The 20,741-nt window shown below is 44.0% G+C and overlaps 1 protein-coding gene across 1 annotated transcript in view; it reads right to left on the bottom strand.

Moving 5' to 3' along the window:
* Positions 1–773: 773 nt before the first annotated feature.
* SLC5A1 (solute carrier family 5 member 1) overlaps positions 774–20,741 on the bottom strand; it is a 59,548-nt gene continuing 39,580 nt past the window's right edge. The window contains exons 6-15 of the mRNA XM_058531870.1: positions 20,614–20,719; positions 19,377–19,457; positions 18,022–18,242; positions 17,656–17,791; positions 15,931–16,038; positions 11,447–11,597; positions 9,043–9,211; positions 5,735–5,950; positions 4,046–4,151; positions 774–991 (exon numbers count right to left, since the gene is read on the bottom strand). Of these exons, the coding sequence (XP_058387853.1) occupies positions 774–991; positions 4,046–4,151; positions 5,735–5,950; positions 9,043–9,211; positions 11,447–11,597; positions 15,931–16,038; positions 17,656–17,791; positions 18,022–18,242; positions 19,377–19,457; positions 20,614–20,719 (1,512 nt within the window). The remainder of the gene's footprint in view (positions 992–4,045; positions 4,152–5,734; positions 5,951–9,042; positions 9,212–11,446; positions 11,598–15,930; positions 16,039–17,655; positions 17,792–18,021; positions 18,243–19,376; positions 19,458–20,613; positions 20,720–20,741) is intronic.

Here is a 20,741-nt window from a genome sequence, read left to right as displayed (position 1 = left end):
ATCATTCATTCAGCTCACAAACATTGCTGGGTGGCTAAGACATTCCAGGCACAGGGAATGCCAAAATGAGTGAAATCCCACACTTGAAGAACTCACAATGGACATTTTTTAAAAGACTAGAAAATCTCCTGATTCAAGATTATCTGCTTTCCCCACTGGGCTGAGGCTGGGTCCATCTCTTTGGGGTAAGCACTGCCATCCCCAGGCTACTCCTTTAAAAAACAAACACCCAAGACAGGGATTCCATTAGGCCTCTATCTTCAACTTCCATGCATTCATCAGTTTATCAGATTGATTTTTCTTATGCCAGGAAAAACTTGACAAGGATGTGATGAGGTGGGACATTTAAAAAAAAAAGATGACAGGGAAGTCAGACAGGGAAAGTAGCAGGAACAAGGGAGACCAAACTCTTAAAATAATACTCAAGGATCACAAACAATATTGACACACTGAATCTACCTGAGACAAACTTGCATCAGATATCACAGGGCTTCTGTTTCTTAGACTGTGTTTTCCTAGACAGGACTAAGTGGACTTTCCTTCTGCAGCTCTAATCTGTACTGCTGACTGTATCACAGTGGCCTCAAATACATAAGTTAACAGCAAGTTAATGATTCTTCTCCAGCTAGCCTGTAATTACACATGTACACATTTATCGACTGGGCAAAGTTTACAACTGGCTGGTTTCCCTTGAACACCACTGAATGGGGCTAAAGGGAGGCAGAGGAAAGAGTCCGGCCTTCATGAGTGCAGTCCGCAGCAGAAGGCAGGACTCAGGCAAAATATGCGTGGCAGAAGACGGCCACAGTCAGCAAGATGACGCCATTGATGTTCACTACTGTCCGCCACAAAGGTTTCTCGGAGGTGTCTGTCATCTTCAGCTTCATGGCTGCCTCCTCTTCCTTTGTCATCTTGGGGCCTTTCTGCTGATCCAGGCCACAAAACAGGTCATAGGCCCTCTTGAACCATCCTTTTTTCTTCTCAGGAACTTCTGTGTTGGGGAAAGCCATAAAAGAACTATTGGATACAGAAGCAGAAGGGACTAGAAAAGGTTTCCAGGGGAGTAGACATTTCCCAATTTTCTCATTTGCAGGAATGGATATAGTACAAAATGTTTGAGTGAACTTAATTAATTACAAGATGATGTTAATAGATGGATTCTACATACTTATGATCAGCTAGCCTAAATTTTATCTATATCAGGCCCCACGCAAATGCATTTTGATATATAACAGAATCAAACAGAAAATAATAGTTTTTGAGAGGGAAATGTTAACAATGGGATGGGGAACTGGGACATATGAAGGACACAGAAAACCCACCTCTAAAGCACATAAACTCATATCTGTTTGCTACATCGCTGGAAAGCAATGAAACTGGCATGACTCAGGAGTGCATTGGCTACACCTGGAAATTCCAAGTCTTCACAACAGATCCAGATATGTGATAAGGATTTGTCTGAACGGTCCCCAATATGGGGCAGCAGTGATCAACACTTCCAGGGCTTAAGATCTCATGTTGCATATCAACATTGCTGAATCAAACCATCCAACTGGCCCTGCCATTCTAAGTGCATGCCCACCCAGGGAACTAATTCTCTCCTCTGAGCCCAGGTGTGGCATTGGAGGTAGACAGACCTGGGTTAGAATCTCAGGTCTGTAACTCACTAGATAGGAAGTGAAGCCCACTGTGTTTTCAGCACCATGGTCAGGGACAACTGCTCTCCATCCTGCCATCTTTAAGAGTCACAGAATTTTAGAACTGGAAAGAACCTTAGTGATCAAGCACATACATGTGTCAGAACTGGAACCAAAACCCAGTTTTATGGCCTTGTTAATTCACCTCTCATCTTCTGTATCTGTGAAATTTGATAAATAATATATTCTTCCTCATAAGATTGAAAGAGAGAGCACCCAGTACATAGTAGGTGTCAAGTAGTGTTAGTCTCCTCCTATTCTCTCTTTCTTCTCACACGCATAGGAAAGAGAGACAAACCTCCTTGTACCCATCCACTTTGGTCCACTCCACCAAAACAGAAGAATAGGGAAGGAGTAGCAAGGAGCTGGGCTCACTGACCAGCCCAAGTGTGAAATGCACAGTTATCTGGGTCAATAAAAAGTTAGGTGGCCTTGAGAAAGTCTCTGTGTCTTATTTTCCTCATCTGTAAAACTGGAAAAATTATACTTGCATTATCTGCCTTAAAAGTATGATGTGGTACCAAAATGAATCGCTAGAATAGAATAAGGTATACATAATTAAAATATGTTATGATCGTATCATTATCAATCATGATGATGATAGTGGTGATGATAATGATATGAGGATGATGATGCAGCTGTAAGGTTCCTTGTGCTGCTGTTTCTCAGAGAATGGTGAGAGTGACACCCATTGCCTATAAAAGCCCTCAAGAGAGCTTAGTTTATAGTACTTTAAGGGCATGGTGTTCAGTTTGGTTTCACCATGAGTTCAACAACAGGATTCAAGTGCTTCCATGAACCTCAGAAGTCACTAAGCTAATTCCATAGCCAGTGTGGGAGTCCCCTATATGGCATCCCTAATAGATGCACACTTGCTGCTCACCCTTTTCCAGACCAACTCCATTAGAAAACTCTTCCTTAGTAGCAATAATGATGATGATAATCATAGCCAATTCTTATGGTGGAGCATTATGTCATTCTATGTTTCCAACAGTACTAGAAGATATGGGCTATCATTTAGAATACTTTTACATAAGGAATCTAAGCTTTAGAAAAATGGAATCACTTGCCCAGGGTAGTAAGTAGAGAAGTCAGGATTCAATCCCAGTTCTTCCTGAATCCAAATCCTACACTCTGCCCTATCCTGCCTCCTTACTTGGAGTTAAAATTGAACAAGTTTTTTCCACCCATCAGTCTTAAGTCTGCCCTCTGGTACACAACTAATCACTTCTTCCATATTAGAACATTCTAGATATTCCTTATCCATGTCCCTTTTAAACCTATGATATTCTCACTCAATGTGGAGACATTTTTGGAGGTGGGAAAAGTAGGGGGCATGTTCGTGCCCACCTGCTCCAAGGAAGCAGGAAGGGGCTGTGTTTTTCAACACCATGGTCAGCTGCCTATGGCTGCAGGTTCCTTCCAGTACTTGCAGAGCTACAAGTTTCAGAACTGAAAGGTCTTTAGAAATCAAGAGCAGATTGTATCAGAGCTGGGACCATAGGTAAAGCCTGTCCCTCCTTGGGCCTCAATTTACATGTCTGTAAAATGAGATGATAAGACCAAATAACCTCTAGGGCCCTTTCCAGAGCTAAGATTCTATGATATTCCTGATGGCCAGATTCAGAACTTGTTCTGCTGCATCTGTACTCACCTTCAGATGGAGTGATGAGACCTCCAGCCCAGCACCAGGTAAAGCACATATGACCTTGAGCTCCCACATGTCTGCATACCGCACATCTCCACAACTATCCTCCATGCTTGCACCCCTCCCGTGTAGAGAGGAAACGTTGCAACACAGAAGCCGAGGAAAGCATTTCCCCATGATCAGGATAAGTCTCTGAGCATTGACTAAGCATGGTCTCACTGGACTTCCAGAGAAATTTGATTTTCTAAATTTGATGTGGTAATCCAGTAAGACACAAGACCCCAAGAGCCTCAATTCCACTCCGCTGATGTCACTAGAACTGACCATAGCTTTGGTTCCACCTGCTTTCAGTTCATAGGCTATGTCGGAAGAGCTCTGACTCTTCCCTTGTCCCTGGCCTTGTCCCAAATCAATTCAGGGTGGCAAATACCTCATCCACGCTTACTCACTGAGCACTGTAAACTATGAGGGGTGGGCGAGCTGGGATGATTCTGTATCCCCCTCCTCCCCTTGACCAGGCCTTAGAGTGATCTTCCCAAAACCCATTTATCCATCTCACACCCCACTCGCTCCTCACTCCCTTCTAGGAGAAAGATCTGAACTTTGATGAAGGCATTTAGTGAAGGATTCGGTAAAGTCTTCTGGCTGCCGTAGGAGTAAGATTTTAGGGCTTGGGAATAGGCTTTCAGTCATAAATCACCTATTTCAATGCTCTCCTCCGGGGCTTCTTGGATAGTCTCCTCTTCTGCATCCAAGTCAATACGTTCCTCTTTGCTATTGCGCAGGCTCCAACACAGGCGGTAGAGCTGTGGAGGAGACAGAACAGGTTAGTAGAAAGATCCAAATAGTGTCTTGGACCAAAATGTTGGGAATACAAAGAGATATGCATCAAGAAAGGAAAAGGAATGTGGCCTCTCAGTATCAACAAGAACATAGATAATAGTGTCCATCCACAGCATTATCTCTAAATATGTGGAGAAGTTAGATGTAAATCATACACATGTATACACTAGCCCTTATGACATATGCATATTCAGAGGCTAAGAGACTGCCTTAAATATAGAAATGTTTGTTGAATGAATGAACTCTTGTTGCATATGACAAATGAATTTGTTCCTTTTAGCGCTGGTGCTGGGAAACAAGATTAGACATCCATTTGTTAAGACCAAAATCTGTAAGATCCGATTTTTTCACAATATGTTTGTCATATTATGGGGAGAGAATCTGTAGAATCATGAGCCATTTAGAATAGGGAAGAGCTGGAGACATAGTTTCTATTGATTTGAAACCAGAAACTTGAAGAAGTCTGAAAATCAATGCAATGTATTCATCCCAACCATGCCCTTTATGGTGACTACTTTGCTTTCTCTCCTTCATGAGGAAACATGGAGCTAGATGTGTTTGGGGCTGCAATATTTTCAGACTGAGACATAGGGAAGCAACTGATACAACACAAAGAAAGCCTGTGACAGATTCAGCCAATAAAAATGATGGTGGTTCTCCTTCTATAAAGTAGTCTTTATTTGACATTAAGGTTGGTCACAGCTTTGAAAATTTGGCAATGAGGTTGAAGGTCTCTTAGGGATTCCATATTTGTATATCTGTGAGTAAAGGGTTAAGAAACCCTTTCTCTTTCTCTACGGAGAAGTATGACCTTGGGTTAACTCTCTAGTTCTGTTCTTTAGAAACCTGAAAAAGGTAGAATGTCAGCTGTGTTGGGTTACTAGACTATATTGCTTATGGAAAAAAATGGCCCATAATTTGTAATCTTCATCTGCATTGGGAAGGCTATGAATAAACTCTAAACCAAGGGCAATGTCTAGAGCTAAAGAAGAGTACTTGCCATTTTTGAAGTCTTGAATCAACTGGACTTTAATATTGTTTGAAATATCTTGAATGCTATGGGCAACTGTTTCGTGGCTTAATTGGAAAATATATATAAAGGGTAAATCATACTGCAGATTTCCTTGAGTGTGGTGATTTTTTTAACTAAGTATGTCCCTTGCTGGGATCCCTGGAAGTTCTGACCATGAGACTGTTACAAGAAATAGAAGTTCCTATTTGGGACATGAGCATCTAAGCCGTGTGGCCGCCTGTGTGATCTCATTCCCTTGCACCTGAGCCGTCACAGGAGCAGGATCCAGAGAATAGCCACTGGACTGAAATGTGGACTGTTGTGAGGACTCTTGTTGAAGAAACATGCTTGATACTGCCCTGCTGGCACATCGTGCTCCCTGTCCTGTATCCATCTACATGAAACCAAAAGCAAATGTGGACTGCTTTAGTCATGTGAGTGTGAGATGTCTAACTGAGCCAAGACCAACCAGGATAGGTGTTGCAGCGAGAACAGGAAACAAGGGCAGGACAGGCCTCCCAAATGGATACTCACATGCACATCTGGAATAGGCTTGGTGAAGAGGGAGACAACCACAATGGTGATGAAAGAAATGGCAAACAGGATGATGGCAAAGTACAAGTAGTGCACACCACAGATAATCGTGGGGCAGTTGCTGGGCTCCATGCAGCTCCCGGTTCCATAGGCAAATTCAGTAATCATACGGGCCAGCCCAACCAGAAATCCTAAGATCAGTCCCCAAAAGGCTCCCTGTAAAAGAAAACTCTGGGTTAACTGACACCAAACATACAAAACAGCCAAGCATTCCTGGGGGAACAGAGGCAAAGGAATAAAGGTAAGAGAAATGACAGCTCCAGCCCATCTGAAGCCAGACACTGGAGTTTAGAATGTGGAGAGGAGTGTTAAGTCAGGTCTTCAGTGGGTGTGTTCATCACATTTCAGTGATGTGACTTTCCCTGGGTCGTAAAACAAGGACTCATAATACAATGTGGTAAAGTGTCTAATAACTGGTATAGAATGTCAACCGAAAGCCTCAACTCCAAAAATTCCCTTGGATTTAAAAATAATTTGAATCTCTTTGCCTGCAGCTACTATCACCATCAGCCTCCAGATTTAGGCACATTCAGATATAAAGTAATTACTTGAGAAAGAATTTGTTTTCCTCGAAGACATGGGAAAAAATTGGGTCTTTGGGAATGAAAGAGAAAGAAATGAACTTTTCCATCAACATATACATAATACTTCCTTCTTCAGGCCCTTTTATAGATCCAAAGTCACTGTTTTTAATTCGAGAACATAAAATTATACTATGTTTTTACATTAAATTTTGGATTTGCATATAACAAATATGGAAAGCCTTTAAAAGACTAGAAATATTGAGGGACAACTTTTCAGGTTTTTTTAAACCTTTTTCTTCCTTTCTTTCATTCTTTCTTTTTGGTCAGTCCTCACCTAGAGGACGAGGTCTGAGTCTAGAGGCCACATTTTAAAAGGACAAAGTAGAGCGAGCCCATAGAAGGGTGGACAGAAAGAGCATTCATGTCAAGTGCTGATCTGAATAGCCCCTTTGCTAGCCATCAGTATGCCTACACTTTATATTCCAGGTGTGCTAAATTACCAGTTATTCTTTAAATATGTCATGTGTGTTCATGTCCCAAGTCTTTGCAAAGGTCATTCTCTCTATCTGGAAGAGCACAGACTCTTCCCTTCCTGGTAACTTTGTTCCAGCTTAAATGTCCCCTCCCTTCCTCCCCAGACAAAACTAGGTGAGTGCCTCCTCCTTGCTATGGCTGCAGCACTGTGGACACACTTCCACGCCAGTACTGACCACACTGCTGTGTAATCACCCATTCACTTCTCTGTCTCCCCATCTGTGTTGGGAGCCTACCCAGGAAGGAACCAGGATTCATTCTCTTTGTGTTGCTAGTGCCTAGGCCCATGTCTGACATCTGGAAGTGTCTGGTAGATGAATGAAGGAATACGGAAAAAGAAAAAAGTGTTCCCCATTCATCCCCCAGAACATATTAAGTCAAAAAAATATTTCTTGATTTAGTTTGTGTGAATAGCATTGATAAAACTTGCTAAGGTTTTCCTTCTCTTTTGGCAATTAGCCTCTTCCTATTCCTTTAGTCTTTATTCCCAAGAAGCTCTTGAAAAATCTAGGAACCTATGACATTTTCCTCAAGACTTGGAGTCACCCCTCAGCAAACTCAGTGCCTAACCAGTCCTTGTAGTCACCTTGCAATCTCTATGTGCTATACTCCAGAGACTCAAGGCCAGGGTTTCTTACCCTCAGCACTGTGACAGCTGGGTTGGATAATTCTTTGCGGGGACGGGGGGTGCTGTCCTGTGCATTGTAGAGTGTTTAGCAGCATCCTTTGCCTTCACCCACTAGATATCAATAGCATTCCCCAAGTCATAACCCTCAGAAATGTTCCCAGACATTGCTAAATGTCCCCTGGGAGAGCGTAAAATCACCCCCACTTCAGAACCTCCTCAGTCTAGCCAGTTCTTAGCCTTTTGTTTTGAAAGCCTTGGTCCACTGCTGGATTGAATCTACTTATAGCCCACTGCAACACCCAACTGGGCTTCTAGCCACACTTTCCTAAATTGTATTTTGGAAATCGCTCAGTGAACCAGCTTCTGCCAACCTCTACTGAAACATATCCCAAGATGTGTCCCTATTTCTCTAACCTGTTGAGATCACTTTCAGGTTCAATTCTGACCTCTTAAGGGCATTTATCTACGCACCCGGTTTTGTGTCACCAGCAAATCTGGACTATCTTCCTAATGGCAAATGTCAAATGAAGAGAGGCACATGTGGTGATTTATGTACCTCAAAGCTGGGGTCACTCCAGTGAAGTATTTCACTGGTATATATTTGTTTCTATCCTACTGGGAGAAAAGAGTTGTCTCCAACCAAAAATACATCATCAATTACATTGTTTCAGACGATCAGCTACATAGTCAGCACCCCTACTCTTTCCCAACCCTCCCCAATCACGTAGATGGTAGGATACAGACACAGCTGAGCAACACCCCAATCAGAAGGCATATCCAAAGGCATCTTTTTCATTGTGCTTCAAAATCTGCAATGTCACCCCACTGACGACTCAAATTCTTTAGCTTAGCTTTCAAAGGGGCCATTCCTCAACTAACCCTAACCTCCCTTTCCAGTTATGTCTTCCATTATACACACACACAAACTCCCTCTCGACCCAGGGGAGATTCCTCACCCTCACTCCTATCCTTCCACTTCCACCTCCAAGTTCCGGGCAGTGCTAGTCTCTCTGCCTTGAAAGCCCTCTCTTCCCTCTCAGTTTCAGCCCACAGTGATGTAGCGTTTCTGGGAATCCCTCCCTACTTAGATTTTGTGCCACATTTTATCCTTCAATTGTTGTCTACTTTACATTGTTTTGCATATAAATTGCTTGAGGACCAGGTCGTAGTCCTTCACTGGGCCCTGAAAAGTGCTGGCTGGAAAGCCTTGCTCACTACAGAACCACTGAAAGCAGACTGTGCTGGGACTTCTTCTGGAGCTGCTCACCCAGGGGCTACAGACGTCCCAGGGAGTGCCATGCAGTCGGGTCAAAATCACGAAGAGTGGATGGAAAATGTACATCATTAGTTTGGAACCAGCAGCAAGGAGGAGAGTCCTAGAGAATGTGAACCCAGGAGAGTCCTGTCGTCCCTGGAGGCTCTCCAATACAAACCCTCAGTAGCACATCCATTCCTGCTTAAGATGTCTGGGAAATAGAATCCTTCTCATAGAGAACATGCAAACCCATGTGGGAACTTCTGTGCCAGAATGGCTTTTCTGGACATGCCAGAATGATACCTACTGGCTCAGTGGTTCTCTTCCAGAAAACAGCAAGCAGGAAAACAGCTGCGATGGGTGGTCCCAAGTAACTGGTGACGGACTGGATGTAATCGAAGAGCTGCCCACTTTGTCCTGACTGCACAATGGGCACCCAGGCGATGCTGACACCAATCAGCACCAGGATGAACAACCTGAAATCAAAGCCCCCACAACAGAGTGTCAATAAATGGGTCTACATGAGTAGATATATATCATTAGGGGTGTATGTGTGTGTGTGTGTGTGTATATATATATATATACACACACACACACACACACACACAACTAGCAAATATAAATACACACATAAATGTATACATTTTTAATATATATTATATATATAAATTATATATATAGGTGTGTATATATATACATATTACATACATATAATATGATCACAGCAAGGAAAAATAATTAGCAAATTCATTCTTTAGGCTTTTTTCTTCTGTATTCTCTCTCTTCAGGAAAATCATCTATGCCTATGAGTAAGTGAAATGCCCTTGGCTTTCAATAGCAATGTAGACTCAGTCACTACCATAAGAGAATCTCCCTCTGAGAGGCAGTAGAGTTTAGGATCAGGGTATTGGAGCCAGACAGTCCTGGATTCAAATTCTTACTCTCTCTGTGTAATACTGGACATGTTGCTTAAGCTCTCTGAGTCTCAATTTCTCCATCTGTAAATCTGGAATAATAAGGCAAATCTTGCAAGGTTGGAACAAGGATTACTGATAGTAAAACACCTAGCAAATAGTAGACACCCAATAAATGGTAAAGACTATAATTATTATTTTCTCCTCTTTCTTCTTCTTCATAATAAAGTTAAAAACACAAGCCAAGAAGAGTTTATAAAGGAACAATCTAGATAGAAAGGCACACTACCAGGTATTTTCAGGTCTCCTCCTTTTGAGTTTCACTTCAAGTCCTGAAAAGAGTGTAGGGTTCCCTTACAAGCTCTTCTTACTTATGCTCTTGATTTATTTAGAAAGAAGGCTATGTTTCCCTTACCTCACTTACTTGAATTTAAGGCAAAAGAGTCTTAAACTAACCCTCACAAAGCAGTGTTTTCACTCACATATTTCTCCTTCTGGAATTCCCTTCCTATTGCCCCCCATTTACCCAAATCCTACCCATCATTTTGGACTCAGCTCAGGGTCTCCCACCCACAGGAGCCTTCCCCATCTACCACATGCCACACTCACCTCTCCCTTCTCTGATCCCCTGATTGCTCTTACAGTCCCCACAGCAAAGAATAGAATTGTTTCTTATAACTGTAAGCTTATCCAGGGCAAGGACAAGCCCCCGGGCAGCAGTCGTGGGATGCACAAAAATGTGAGCCACAACATAATCTCAGGGCCAAGGGGTCCAGCCCTGAGCCAAGCAACAAAATGGTTCTCTTCCCATGTTGCATCTTGAGCCTTAGAAATAACAGAAAAAGTCAGGAAACTCCTTTCTGAGGGAAAACCAGTCAGGGTAACAGTGCTGCTTCCTGTGAAGCAGAGTAGTAGACTCGGGCCTGGTCAGACCTCCCCTGAGTCTTGTCACCCAAGAGAGGCCTGTCATTTTTCTTTTCCTTCCTTTGCCCTAATCTTGCTGATAAGACCTATGAGGCAGCAGCTCATACCCCTCCTGCACTCAATGGAAACCTTTCTCTTGACTGACACCCCAGGGACTGGTTCTACCTGCCCTGAGGAGGTCGACCTGCCTTAGCCCAATGGAGAGACATAGCAGACCTTCTGCTAGTCCCCTATCCAGAGAATCTGCTCCATGGATAACTGTGATCATGAGCACTCCTGACACATGTAACAATGCTTACTGCCTTCGGTACCCTGTTGTGTCCATTGACCCATTTGACAATAACAAATGTGCACATAGCGTGGTGTTTTAAACTTTACAGAGCATGCTCATAAGCACACTTGACCCTCACAATGGTCTTGCAAAATGTTGCAGCAAAGGGTCAAGGCATTGGAGGCATCTGGGCCTCAAAGACAGCCAATGTGGAGAGCTACAGTATTGAAGGCTGAGGAGGACAGTGTGGGGCAGTATAAACAGCCTTGGGCAAGAACTCAGTTGGCCATGAGTTCCAGTCTTGGCCCTGCTGCTGTCCAGGTTGCCTGGATCTAAGCAGGACAAGCCTCATTTTGCTCATTGATAAAATAAGAGTTAGATTAGATGATCTCTGATGTCACTTCTTGCTCCAGAGGGGCATTGTTTGATGATCTCCAAATGAAAACTAAATGCCACTCAAGGGCAAACATAACTAGCTACAGAGATAACTCCCATTCTACGCAGGCACCTAGCAATCTTCCCTAGCTTGAGGGGTAACATAGATGGAACCTCTCTGATTATTCAAGCTTTCGTGGTGCATGGCATGAGAATGCTGTATTTACCTTCCTACAATCATGAGCTCTTTCTCAGATGCTCTCTTCCGGATCTTGGTGTAGATGTCCATGGTGAAGAGGGTGCTAGAGCTGTTGAAGATGGAGGTCAGGGAGCTCATGAGAGAGGCCAACATGACTGACAGCATCAGGCCTCGCAGTCCTGGAAGAGAAGGATGTTCTGAGTGGCACACACAGCACCTCAGCTCTTTTGTGCTTGGAAAGTGTGAGGACTCAAAGTTTGTTTGCGTTCTGAAACCATGCCGTGTTCTCTGATTTCTCTCTCCAGAAAGACTAGAAGTTTTAAGGAATGGACTGTGGCTTTAAATTATATGGTAAGCTCACAGCAGTCAACAAAGAGCTAGAATAAAATATATATGAGGTAAATACTTTGTAACTGGATGATGATTATGATGGTAGTGGTGGTGATGGTGTGTGTGTGTGTTCCCATATGAGGGGACTTTTATAAGATCTCTCACCCAAAAGAATCATGATATAACACAAATACTTAAACTAGAATTCATAAGATGAGGTTCTCAAGAAAGTGAAAAAGCAGCCCATAAAATGGGAGAAATATTTGCAAATCATATATCTAATAAGGGTCTAGTATACAGAATAGATATATAAAGAACTCCTACTACTCAATAATAAAAAGACAAATAACCCAATTAAAATGGGCAAAGGATCTGAAGAGACACTTCTCCAAAGAAGATAAACAAATGGCTAATAATTACATGAAAGAATGATCAACATCAGGGAAATTCAAATCAAAACCACAATGAGATACTTACTTTGCACCCTCTCGAGTGGCTATAATTTAAAAAAAAAAAAAGACAGATAGTAACAAGTGTGGGTGGAGATGTGAAGACATACAAACCCTCATACATTGCTGGAAGTAATGTAAAATGGTACAGCTACTGTGGAAAATAGTCTGGCAGGTCCGTAAACAGTTCGACATAGAGTGCCCATATGACTCATCAATTTCACTCCCAGGTATCTACCCAAGAGAAATTAAAACATATGTCCACAGAAAAATTTGAACACGAATGTTCACAGCAGTATTATTTACAATAGCTAAAAAGTGGGAAAAACCCAAATGTCCATCAACTGAAGAAAGGATAAACAAAATGTGGTATGCCCATTCAATGGACTGTTATTCATCAATAAAAAGGAATGAAGTACTAATATATACTACAAGATGGATGAACCTTGAAAACATTATGCTAAGTGAAAGAAGCCAGGCTCAAAATAACAAATATTGTATGATCCCATTTATATGAAGTATCCAGAGTAAGCAAATGCATGGAGACAGAAAGTAGATCAGTGGTTGCCTAGGGCTGCACTAGGCCATAGGGGGGATTGGGGTGAAATATGGCGTGATTACTAATGGGTACAGGATTTCTTTTGGGGCGTGACAAAAATTTTCTAAAATTGTGGTGATGGTTGCACAACTCTGAATATACTAAAAACCGTTGAGTTGTACACCTTAAGTGGATGAATCATATGGTATGTGACTTACAGCTTAATAAAATTGTCATTGAAAAAAAAATACAAGGCTCTATTTCCAACTCTGACCTAAGCAAGTCATGCCAATATCTAGGCCTCATTTTTTGGTGTGTTAAATGGGAATAATACTACAGCAGCCCAAATCAGATTAAGGGATTGTTGTTTTAAAATTTTTCCCAATCACGGCAAGCACAGTTGGCTATAAACTCTATTACTCCTTCTGTACCAAGGAGAGCACAAGCTTGTCCCCGCTGAAGCTGGAAGGCCAGGCCATGCTGAGGTCCCACCATTGAGAGTACAGTCTCAGAAGTACTCTCAGGGTCACCTAGGCCTACCATCCATCTGACACATGAATCCCTTACACATTTCCTCTGCCCAAACCCTCCCGCAACAGGAAATTTACTACCCCACAGGGGGCCTGCTCTCTCTTGGATGGTCCTGACTAGGCTGATGTCTGGCTCTCTACAGCCTCAGACACAGTCTTATGCTACCCCACAGAAGAGGTGTTACTCTTCATTTATTTTACCGTCATTCATATATTCAAAGACAACTTATGTCCCCTTGAACTCTCTCTTCTACAAGCTAAACATCCTCAGTTTCTTGCAATATTCTGTATAACTGGGTTTGGGGGACCCAAATATATAGAACTTGACATATCTCTCTATTAAACTTCAGCTTGTTAGATCTGAGTCAACATTCCTGCATTTTGAGATCTTTTTGGAACATGATTCTAACATTCCTCTAGGTTTTGTATCTGTAAATCATTTTATAGTTTCATTTTCATCTACAGCCTTGCAAAAAGAAACATAAAGACTGCCTATTCCAATTATTTTGTTATTTGTGGAGAGGTTTTTTAAATGGTTCCTCCTGAGTTCGTATAAAGTAGATTGCAGACTATTGGAGCTACAAAAAGAGTTATCGGGATCTAGTCCAACTCTGTCACTTTTCATTTGATAAAACAAAGGTCCATTTCAAAGAGTTAGTAGGTAGGGCTTCGAGCGCTAGCTCTGCCATTTGTCAGGGTTACTTCATCTGTTAATTGCTAAGCTGGGATAGAATTCTCCCCTCTGTACTACACTCTTTTCAAACTCTCATTCATTTATTCACTCAACAAATATTTGTTGAACCTAATTTTACAGCAGTCCAGGCAAGAAGTAATGGTATATCAGAGTATGGTGATGGAGGTAAAAATAGAGAGAGGTAGATGAATATAAGAGATATTTAGGAGACAAAATGGGCAGAATTTGGTGATGGATTGGTGGGGGAATATTTACTGGCTGAGTGGAGGAGGCTGAATTGGAAAACGAGACAGAAAGGAACAGCTGAAAGGATGAGGGGAAAAAACACAAATAGAAGTTATTATGGAATCCAAGAGAAGAGAGTAACTCAAGAAAGATGAGTCATATATCATGCTGAATGCTACCGAGGGATCCAGTAAGATGAGGAACGGAAAATATCTATTCGATCTAGCACATGGCAGTCATTAGGGAATTCAGTGTTTACAGAAGCCAGATTCCAGCCAAAAGTGAGGGAATGACAATGGCACATGTAAACAGCATCTCATTGTCCTCTGGCCCACAGGTCTTTCTGTCATGCACAATCCGCACTAACACAGTGTTCAGAACTACAGTCCGCATCAGGATCTGCCAATCTAAATAAATAACATAAACACCCCCAGAAAGGCCAATGTAATTCAAGCCGGAACTCTAAAAGAGCCATGAGACTCTTGCTAATTGCAACCTTAATTAATAAGCAGCCTGGCTCAGTGGAATAGCTAACTATTACTCCCATTTTTATAGAATTTAAATGCAAATGGTTTACCCAGCGTCATGCATCCAGTCTGCGGTTAAAACAAAAGACCATCCCAAATTCCTCACTTCCAGCCTTGAGCAGAGTTAAGTAAGCCAGACACTGAGTTGCTGTGTGGCCTTGGAAAAGTCACTTTCTCTCTGTAGGCATGAGTTTCCTCAACTGTAAAATGAAAGTTTTGACTAGATGGTCTCTATGTTTCCTTTCAGTAAGAAAATTTTATATAAGTTTATTCTAAATTTTCCTGGTCAATATCTTTGAATTTTCGGTCTCCTGAGACCCCGAACCCGATGAGATTTGCATCTCTTGAGCCAGAATTAGGTTTTTCTTCAACATGAAATATGAACAGTAACCTCACAGGTCTGCCCCAAAACTCTAACTATTCTGGACTCTAAGTACTCAATCTCCTAGGATAACACATTCTCTTTAGTGAGAAGCCCCCTTGTTTCCCATCCATCGACTGCCTCAAACATCCTCATTCTAGAACTAAAATCACTCTTTGCCCTTGTCACCATGTTTTTCCTGAGAACAGTCTGCAATTCGATTCATTTTCCAGGTAATACTCCATTTAGTTCAAGTCTTTATGTTAACGTCTATTGGAGAGTTTCAAAAGACCTTCTTTTGAAGAAGATGAGCATGGAAACGTCATGTTTTTCCCTAACACTTTTTCAGATCATCCCTTTTCCAAGCCTGACTGATGGACAAGCATCAGGTCTCATAGAGCCCAACCAACTCATATGTCTCCCTCCCACTGAAGGAAGACATGTTCAAAAACTGAGAACAGGGGCCGGCCCGGTGGCGCAAGCGGTTAAGTGCATGCGCTCCGCTGCGGCGGCCCGGGGTTCGCTGGTTCGGATCCCGGGCGCGCACCGACGCACTACTTGGTAAGCCATGCTGTGGCGGCGTCCCATATAAAGTGGAGGAAGATAGGCACAGATGTTAGCCCAGGGCCGTCTTCCTCAGCAAAAAAAGAGGAGAATTGGCGGATGTTAGCTCAGGGCTGATCTCCTCACAAAAAAAAAAAAAAAAAAAAAAAAACTGAGAACACCCAGAATGATGCTTTCCCTACTGGCCCCCCAGGATCAGAAATGGCTTTGCCCTAGAAGGTCCACAGAAACCTGTGTAAAGCCTAAGCCCCACCAGCCTCCCAAGAAAGACCCACCAGCGAGGACGCCTCTTACCGTTGGGCATGAGCTCTATCACCAAGGTTGGGTAGGCAATGTTGCTACAGCCAAGGCTGATGCCACAATATTTCTCACATTCCGAGGGGAGGACACAGGCCACTCTTTCTGGTGAGAGATAAAGAGCCATATCAGCAAGCTGACATTGGGGAAATATTTCCAAGATTCACTTTCTTTTTTTTTCTTTTTTTCTGAGGAAGATTCACACTGAGCTAACATCTGTGCCAATCTTCCTCTATTTTGTATGTGGATCACCACCACAGCGTGGCCACCAACGAGTGGTGTAGGTCTATACCCGGGAACTAAACCCAGACTGCTGAAACGGAGCACACCAAACTTAACCACTAAGGCACAGGGCTGGCCCCAAGATGCACTTTCTTAAAACAAGGCTTCAAATAGGACATTCCTGCCCAAGGCCCTGAAATGGTTCCACAAAGACTGAAGCTCCCAGCTGAGCCCTTCCATGCCATGCCCCTTCCCTGCTGGTCCTGACCATCCCCAAGCTCTGACTGGGGAGAAAGAGTTCCTAGGCAAAGGAGGGGGGAAGCAAAGAAATGCTAGGGTGGGGAGGGAGGGAGCACAGTCCTTAGACTTTAGCTAGCTACCAGGCAGCTCAGCAGGGACTATTATCCTGTTTCTCCTGAATATCACAGTGACTTGTGGTTCCTAATTTTGAAGTTTATTTTAAGCAGCTGTTGTGAATGCCCAGTTGAATGCCCAGACAACTGAGGGAATTCCCCAGTAGGAGGGCAGTTGGGCAATACTTCTAAGATGTGGAAAATCTGTAGTAGAGATAGAAAGAAAGTAGCCTGGGAGGGGAAAGGAACATCTAGAGACTTAGATCTAGAGACTTAGAGGAAATTCTAGAAACTTCTATAGAATTCAGACCAAACATTTATGAGGTACCTACTACAGGTATGTCATTTAGTGCTGCCCCATATAGCAGTGATTCATTACAGTCTATCTGAAATACTTTTATGTGTGTTATACCTATTATAATATAAACTATTAAATTAGGAATATTTTTTTCATGACAGGCGAGCTAGTGTAGGAGTGTGAGAGCACTATTAGGAGCACTTTTAACAGCCAATGGCAGCAACTGCCCCCAGACTGTCCTGTCTTCATTTTGGAGGGCGCTCACCAAACCTTCACTCCATAGTGCTCTTTTTTGTCATTATTTAATGTCCAAGGAAACAGTTTTGACCTATGATGACTGATCAAAGAACACATGCAAATGGCAATGTTGGAGAGGCCACAAAAGGGCAAAGAAAGAAATCTATCACCCTGGATAGCAAAGTGCAAAGCTCAGGGCTCCTTCAAGGAAATGGTCCAGAACAAAGAGCTCAGAGCAGCAGGCAATTAGAGACTGGCTGGCAGCTGAGGTCCTTTGACATTAAGGACGTCATACACACTACTACAGCCTAGACGGGGAAGGACTGAGCAAGAAGTGAGAAAATATTAGCTAGAAGAAGCTACAGTTGGAGGCACGTTGTGACTTCAGAGAATTTGCCAAAAGGGGAAAAGCAATTGCCAATGTAAGGAACCAGGGAAGACAACTCCACAGGTTCTGTGACCTCAAGTTGTTCACTTGAGGGTGAACAGTAATCATGGCAAGAAAAGAAGAAGAGGGCGGAAAAGAAGGGACAGGGAGCTACAGGGCTTAGAAGTGACTCAGGGCCAGGAAAATGGGAGAGAGTGGCCAGTGAGTTCAGCAGAAGGCATCACCTGTGTACAGGATGCGGCTGAGCATTCCCGTCATCACCATGAGGAACATGGGCAGCAGCTTCATGTACCCACACATGATACAGCCAGCCTTCACGTGAGACATGTTTTTGGCTGAGAGGCAGCGTTGCACAATGACCTGCCAGGGAAACTCTGGTGAGGGAGGGGTGCAGGCCAGAGACCCTGAGACACCCTCCAGCTACCCTAGCTCCTGGGGTACTCCCATGTCACCTGGCACTCCCATGTCACCAAGACTCAGTGACCCTCAGACTACATGAGCCCTGCCCTACCTTTCCCAGCTCCACAAGCCAGAGTCCCTGTAGTGCCCTGAGGGAGACCCTGTCCACCCTGCACATCCAACGTGAGTACCTGATCTGTGCACCAGTACCACAGGGTGAGGACGCTCAGCCCAAAGATGATCCCAGGCCATGGCAGGTCTCCCGTGAGGGGATCTCGGAAGATGTGGAAGGAATCGGCCCTTGGGGTGTAACATTCTTCCTTGATGGTGACGTTTCCATCAGAAATCAGGGTTGGAATAGCTTTCATGTACTTTGTCATGAAGGCTTCATACCCTCCCACTTCGTGAAAAGCTGGAAAACATCAGCAACGAAAATCAACACTCTGAAGCTCTCAATTCTTCATGGCAGTTTCCTGCTGTGGATGCCTGAGAAACTGAGAGGACCCAACCCACACAGCCAGAACTCTTGCTGTGTGGTCTTGGGCAAGTCGCTTTCTCATTGCGGGCCTCGGCTTTCTTATCCATAGAATGGGTTTATTTATCCTGCCCAGCCCCCTCAGGGGGCTACTGGGAGGGTCCAAAACAATAATCTGTGAAAGTACTCCAATCATAAACCTCTTTACAAAGGGAAAGTATTTGAATTATTAAAAGAAAGACCTTGGTTTTGAACCAGATTCAAAGACTCAGTTTTTCCCCCACACCCCCTGCTGCCAGTAGCAGCCTTTGAGATCCCGGACACAGACCTAGAGACACACAGCCTGGTCCCAGCAGTGGTCCTAGCAGTGGTGGGGTGGACAAAGAATGGGAATTTCCAGCTCTTGGAAAACAGAACATAGAGAGCGGATAAGAGGCTCCACAGAACACACAGAAGGCATGAGCCCCGTAAAAATAAAATGCATTTTATATCCTCCCATAGCAAGCACCTCTGGATCTTTAGGATTTCACAGACAAATAAAATTTCAAAATTTGGGCGGCGAGGAGGGCCCAACATAGAGTGGCTGATTTTTAAAATTTTGTCAAATAAGGATATAAACAAGAAAATGATCAATTACTATCACCAATACATTTAAAAAAAAAGAACATTTAACATCAAAATGTAGATAAGACGTAATTTAAGATGCAACATGTGAATGTATTTAGCCTGAGGGATGTCTAGTCTTATCCTCTTCTTTGTCCAGTTTCTCTATGGGTAGAAGACCATGTCATCAGAGGCCCACTCTGGAGACCACTGGCCCAGATTGTCTGGAGAGGGCAGCAAGGAATCCAGGTGCTGTCTGGGCCAGGCTCAGCCTGAGACCTCCAGGGCTGAGGAAGGTGCCCCCTGCACACTCACAGTGATGGCCAGACCATTCCCCTGGGGAGGGCAGAGCACGCCCAACTCACCGCCTGGGCCAGGGGCCAGAGCAGCAAGGCTGGACTCACTTTTCTCTCCCTGGGCCACTACCTCTGCCTCCCCACCTCCTCAGCCTGCCCCAGCCCCGCTTACCGAATGCAGTCAGGATAATAGACCCCACCAGCATGATTGCGGTCTGCAGGGTATCCGTGTAAATCACAGCCGCCAGGCCCCCTAAGCAGGCAAGGAGACAATACATCTGACACCACGTAGGAGGGCAACCTGTCAGCCTGCCTCCTTTCCCCACCCTCCACCCTTCCGAGCATGCCCCTCAGTCCCCCACCTGCCTTTCCTTCCTTCCCTCCCTTGTCCTGTTACAGCAGCCTGCTACCTAGCATGTTCCAACATCTCCACTTTTCACAGAAATGCTGGGAAGGCCTTGGGGAAAGGAGAATGTTTCTCCCTATTTGAGGAGGAAGAGCTTCATGTGCTTCTTTTAGGCCAGGAGATGGCTCTTCTGTGGTAGGAAGAAGCATCTTCCACAAACAAAGGAAGGGAAGACCAAAGAGCTGACATCTCTACAAGATGCCTGGGGACATTACCAAATCGGCACATTTCAAATGGCTACTTGTATGTCTACTGTCTCTTTTTTCAGACCATCTCAGTAACTTGTTGTCCCCAAAGCTATGGGGCTTCCGCTGAGCAGCAAGTTCCATCACTGACCCTGGCCCCCCTAACTGGGGCAGAGTAACACCTCTGCAAAGGTGCCCCCAAATGTTATTCATGTCACTACCTTCTCCAATCATGTCTTCAGTCTTCCTCTAAAATCTCTTTGTATGTGTCACTCACTCTCTTTCTTTCTACAGCGCCTGCCAGTCTCTGTCACATCAAATCCAAGGCCTCTGTCTGGCTTCCAAGGCCTCTGCACTGTGACCTCATTTGAACTATCAGGCTTTATCACCCACACACACACCCCAACTACTTCCCATCGACCACCGTCCTCCAGCCAAGCTCATCTGCTTGCTCATCCTGCCTCCATCCCAGGCTATGCCCATTCCTGCCTGCGTCCCCTTGCTCTCACTATCCTTGCACCTGGTATTCCCTCCCTGATTCTCCCAACTCAGCCAAGTTCTCTCCACATCCTGCAAGACCAAGCCCTTCCCCACCTCCTGTAAGAAGCTGTCCTAACTATTCCAGCCAACACTGGGGTTTTCTGGAGCAACTAGTATATAACTTGCTAGGGTCTGTGAGTTGGAGCCAAGCAAATACCCCACCCTTAAGCTGTTTCCTGGGTGTATCTCTCTTCCTCAAAGGGAAAAGCCATCTCCTACTTCCCTTTATCCTTCACAAGTGCCTAACCCCGAGCTGGGCTTGAGCTGAGTAGACTCACCTGTGATTGTGTAAATGCCAGTGACTACCAATAAGAGAAAGATGGCCAGGTACAGATCCAGGCCCAAGGCCATGTTAATAAACATAGCCCCAGAGAAGATGTCTGCCTGGAAGGAGAGGAGAGGTGGA

The sequence above is a fragment of the Diceros bicornis genome, chromosome 35, assembly GCF_020826845.1.
Source record: "Diceros bicornis minor isolate mBicDic1 chromosome 35, mDicBic1.mat.cur, whole genome shotgun sequence".
Taxonomy (NCBI): domain Eukaryota; kingdom Metazoa; phylum Chordata; class Mammalia; order Perissodactyla; family Rhinocerotidae; genus Diceros; species Diceros bicornis.
The sequence above is the reverse complement of the archived record's forward strand: the minus strand, read 5'-3'. Positions and strand labels throughout refer to the sequence as shown.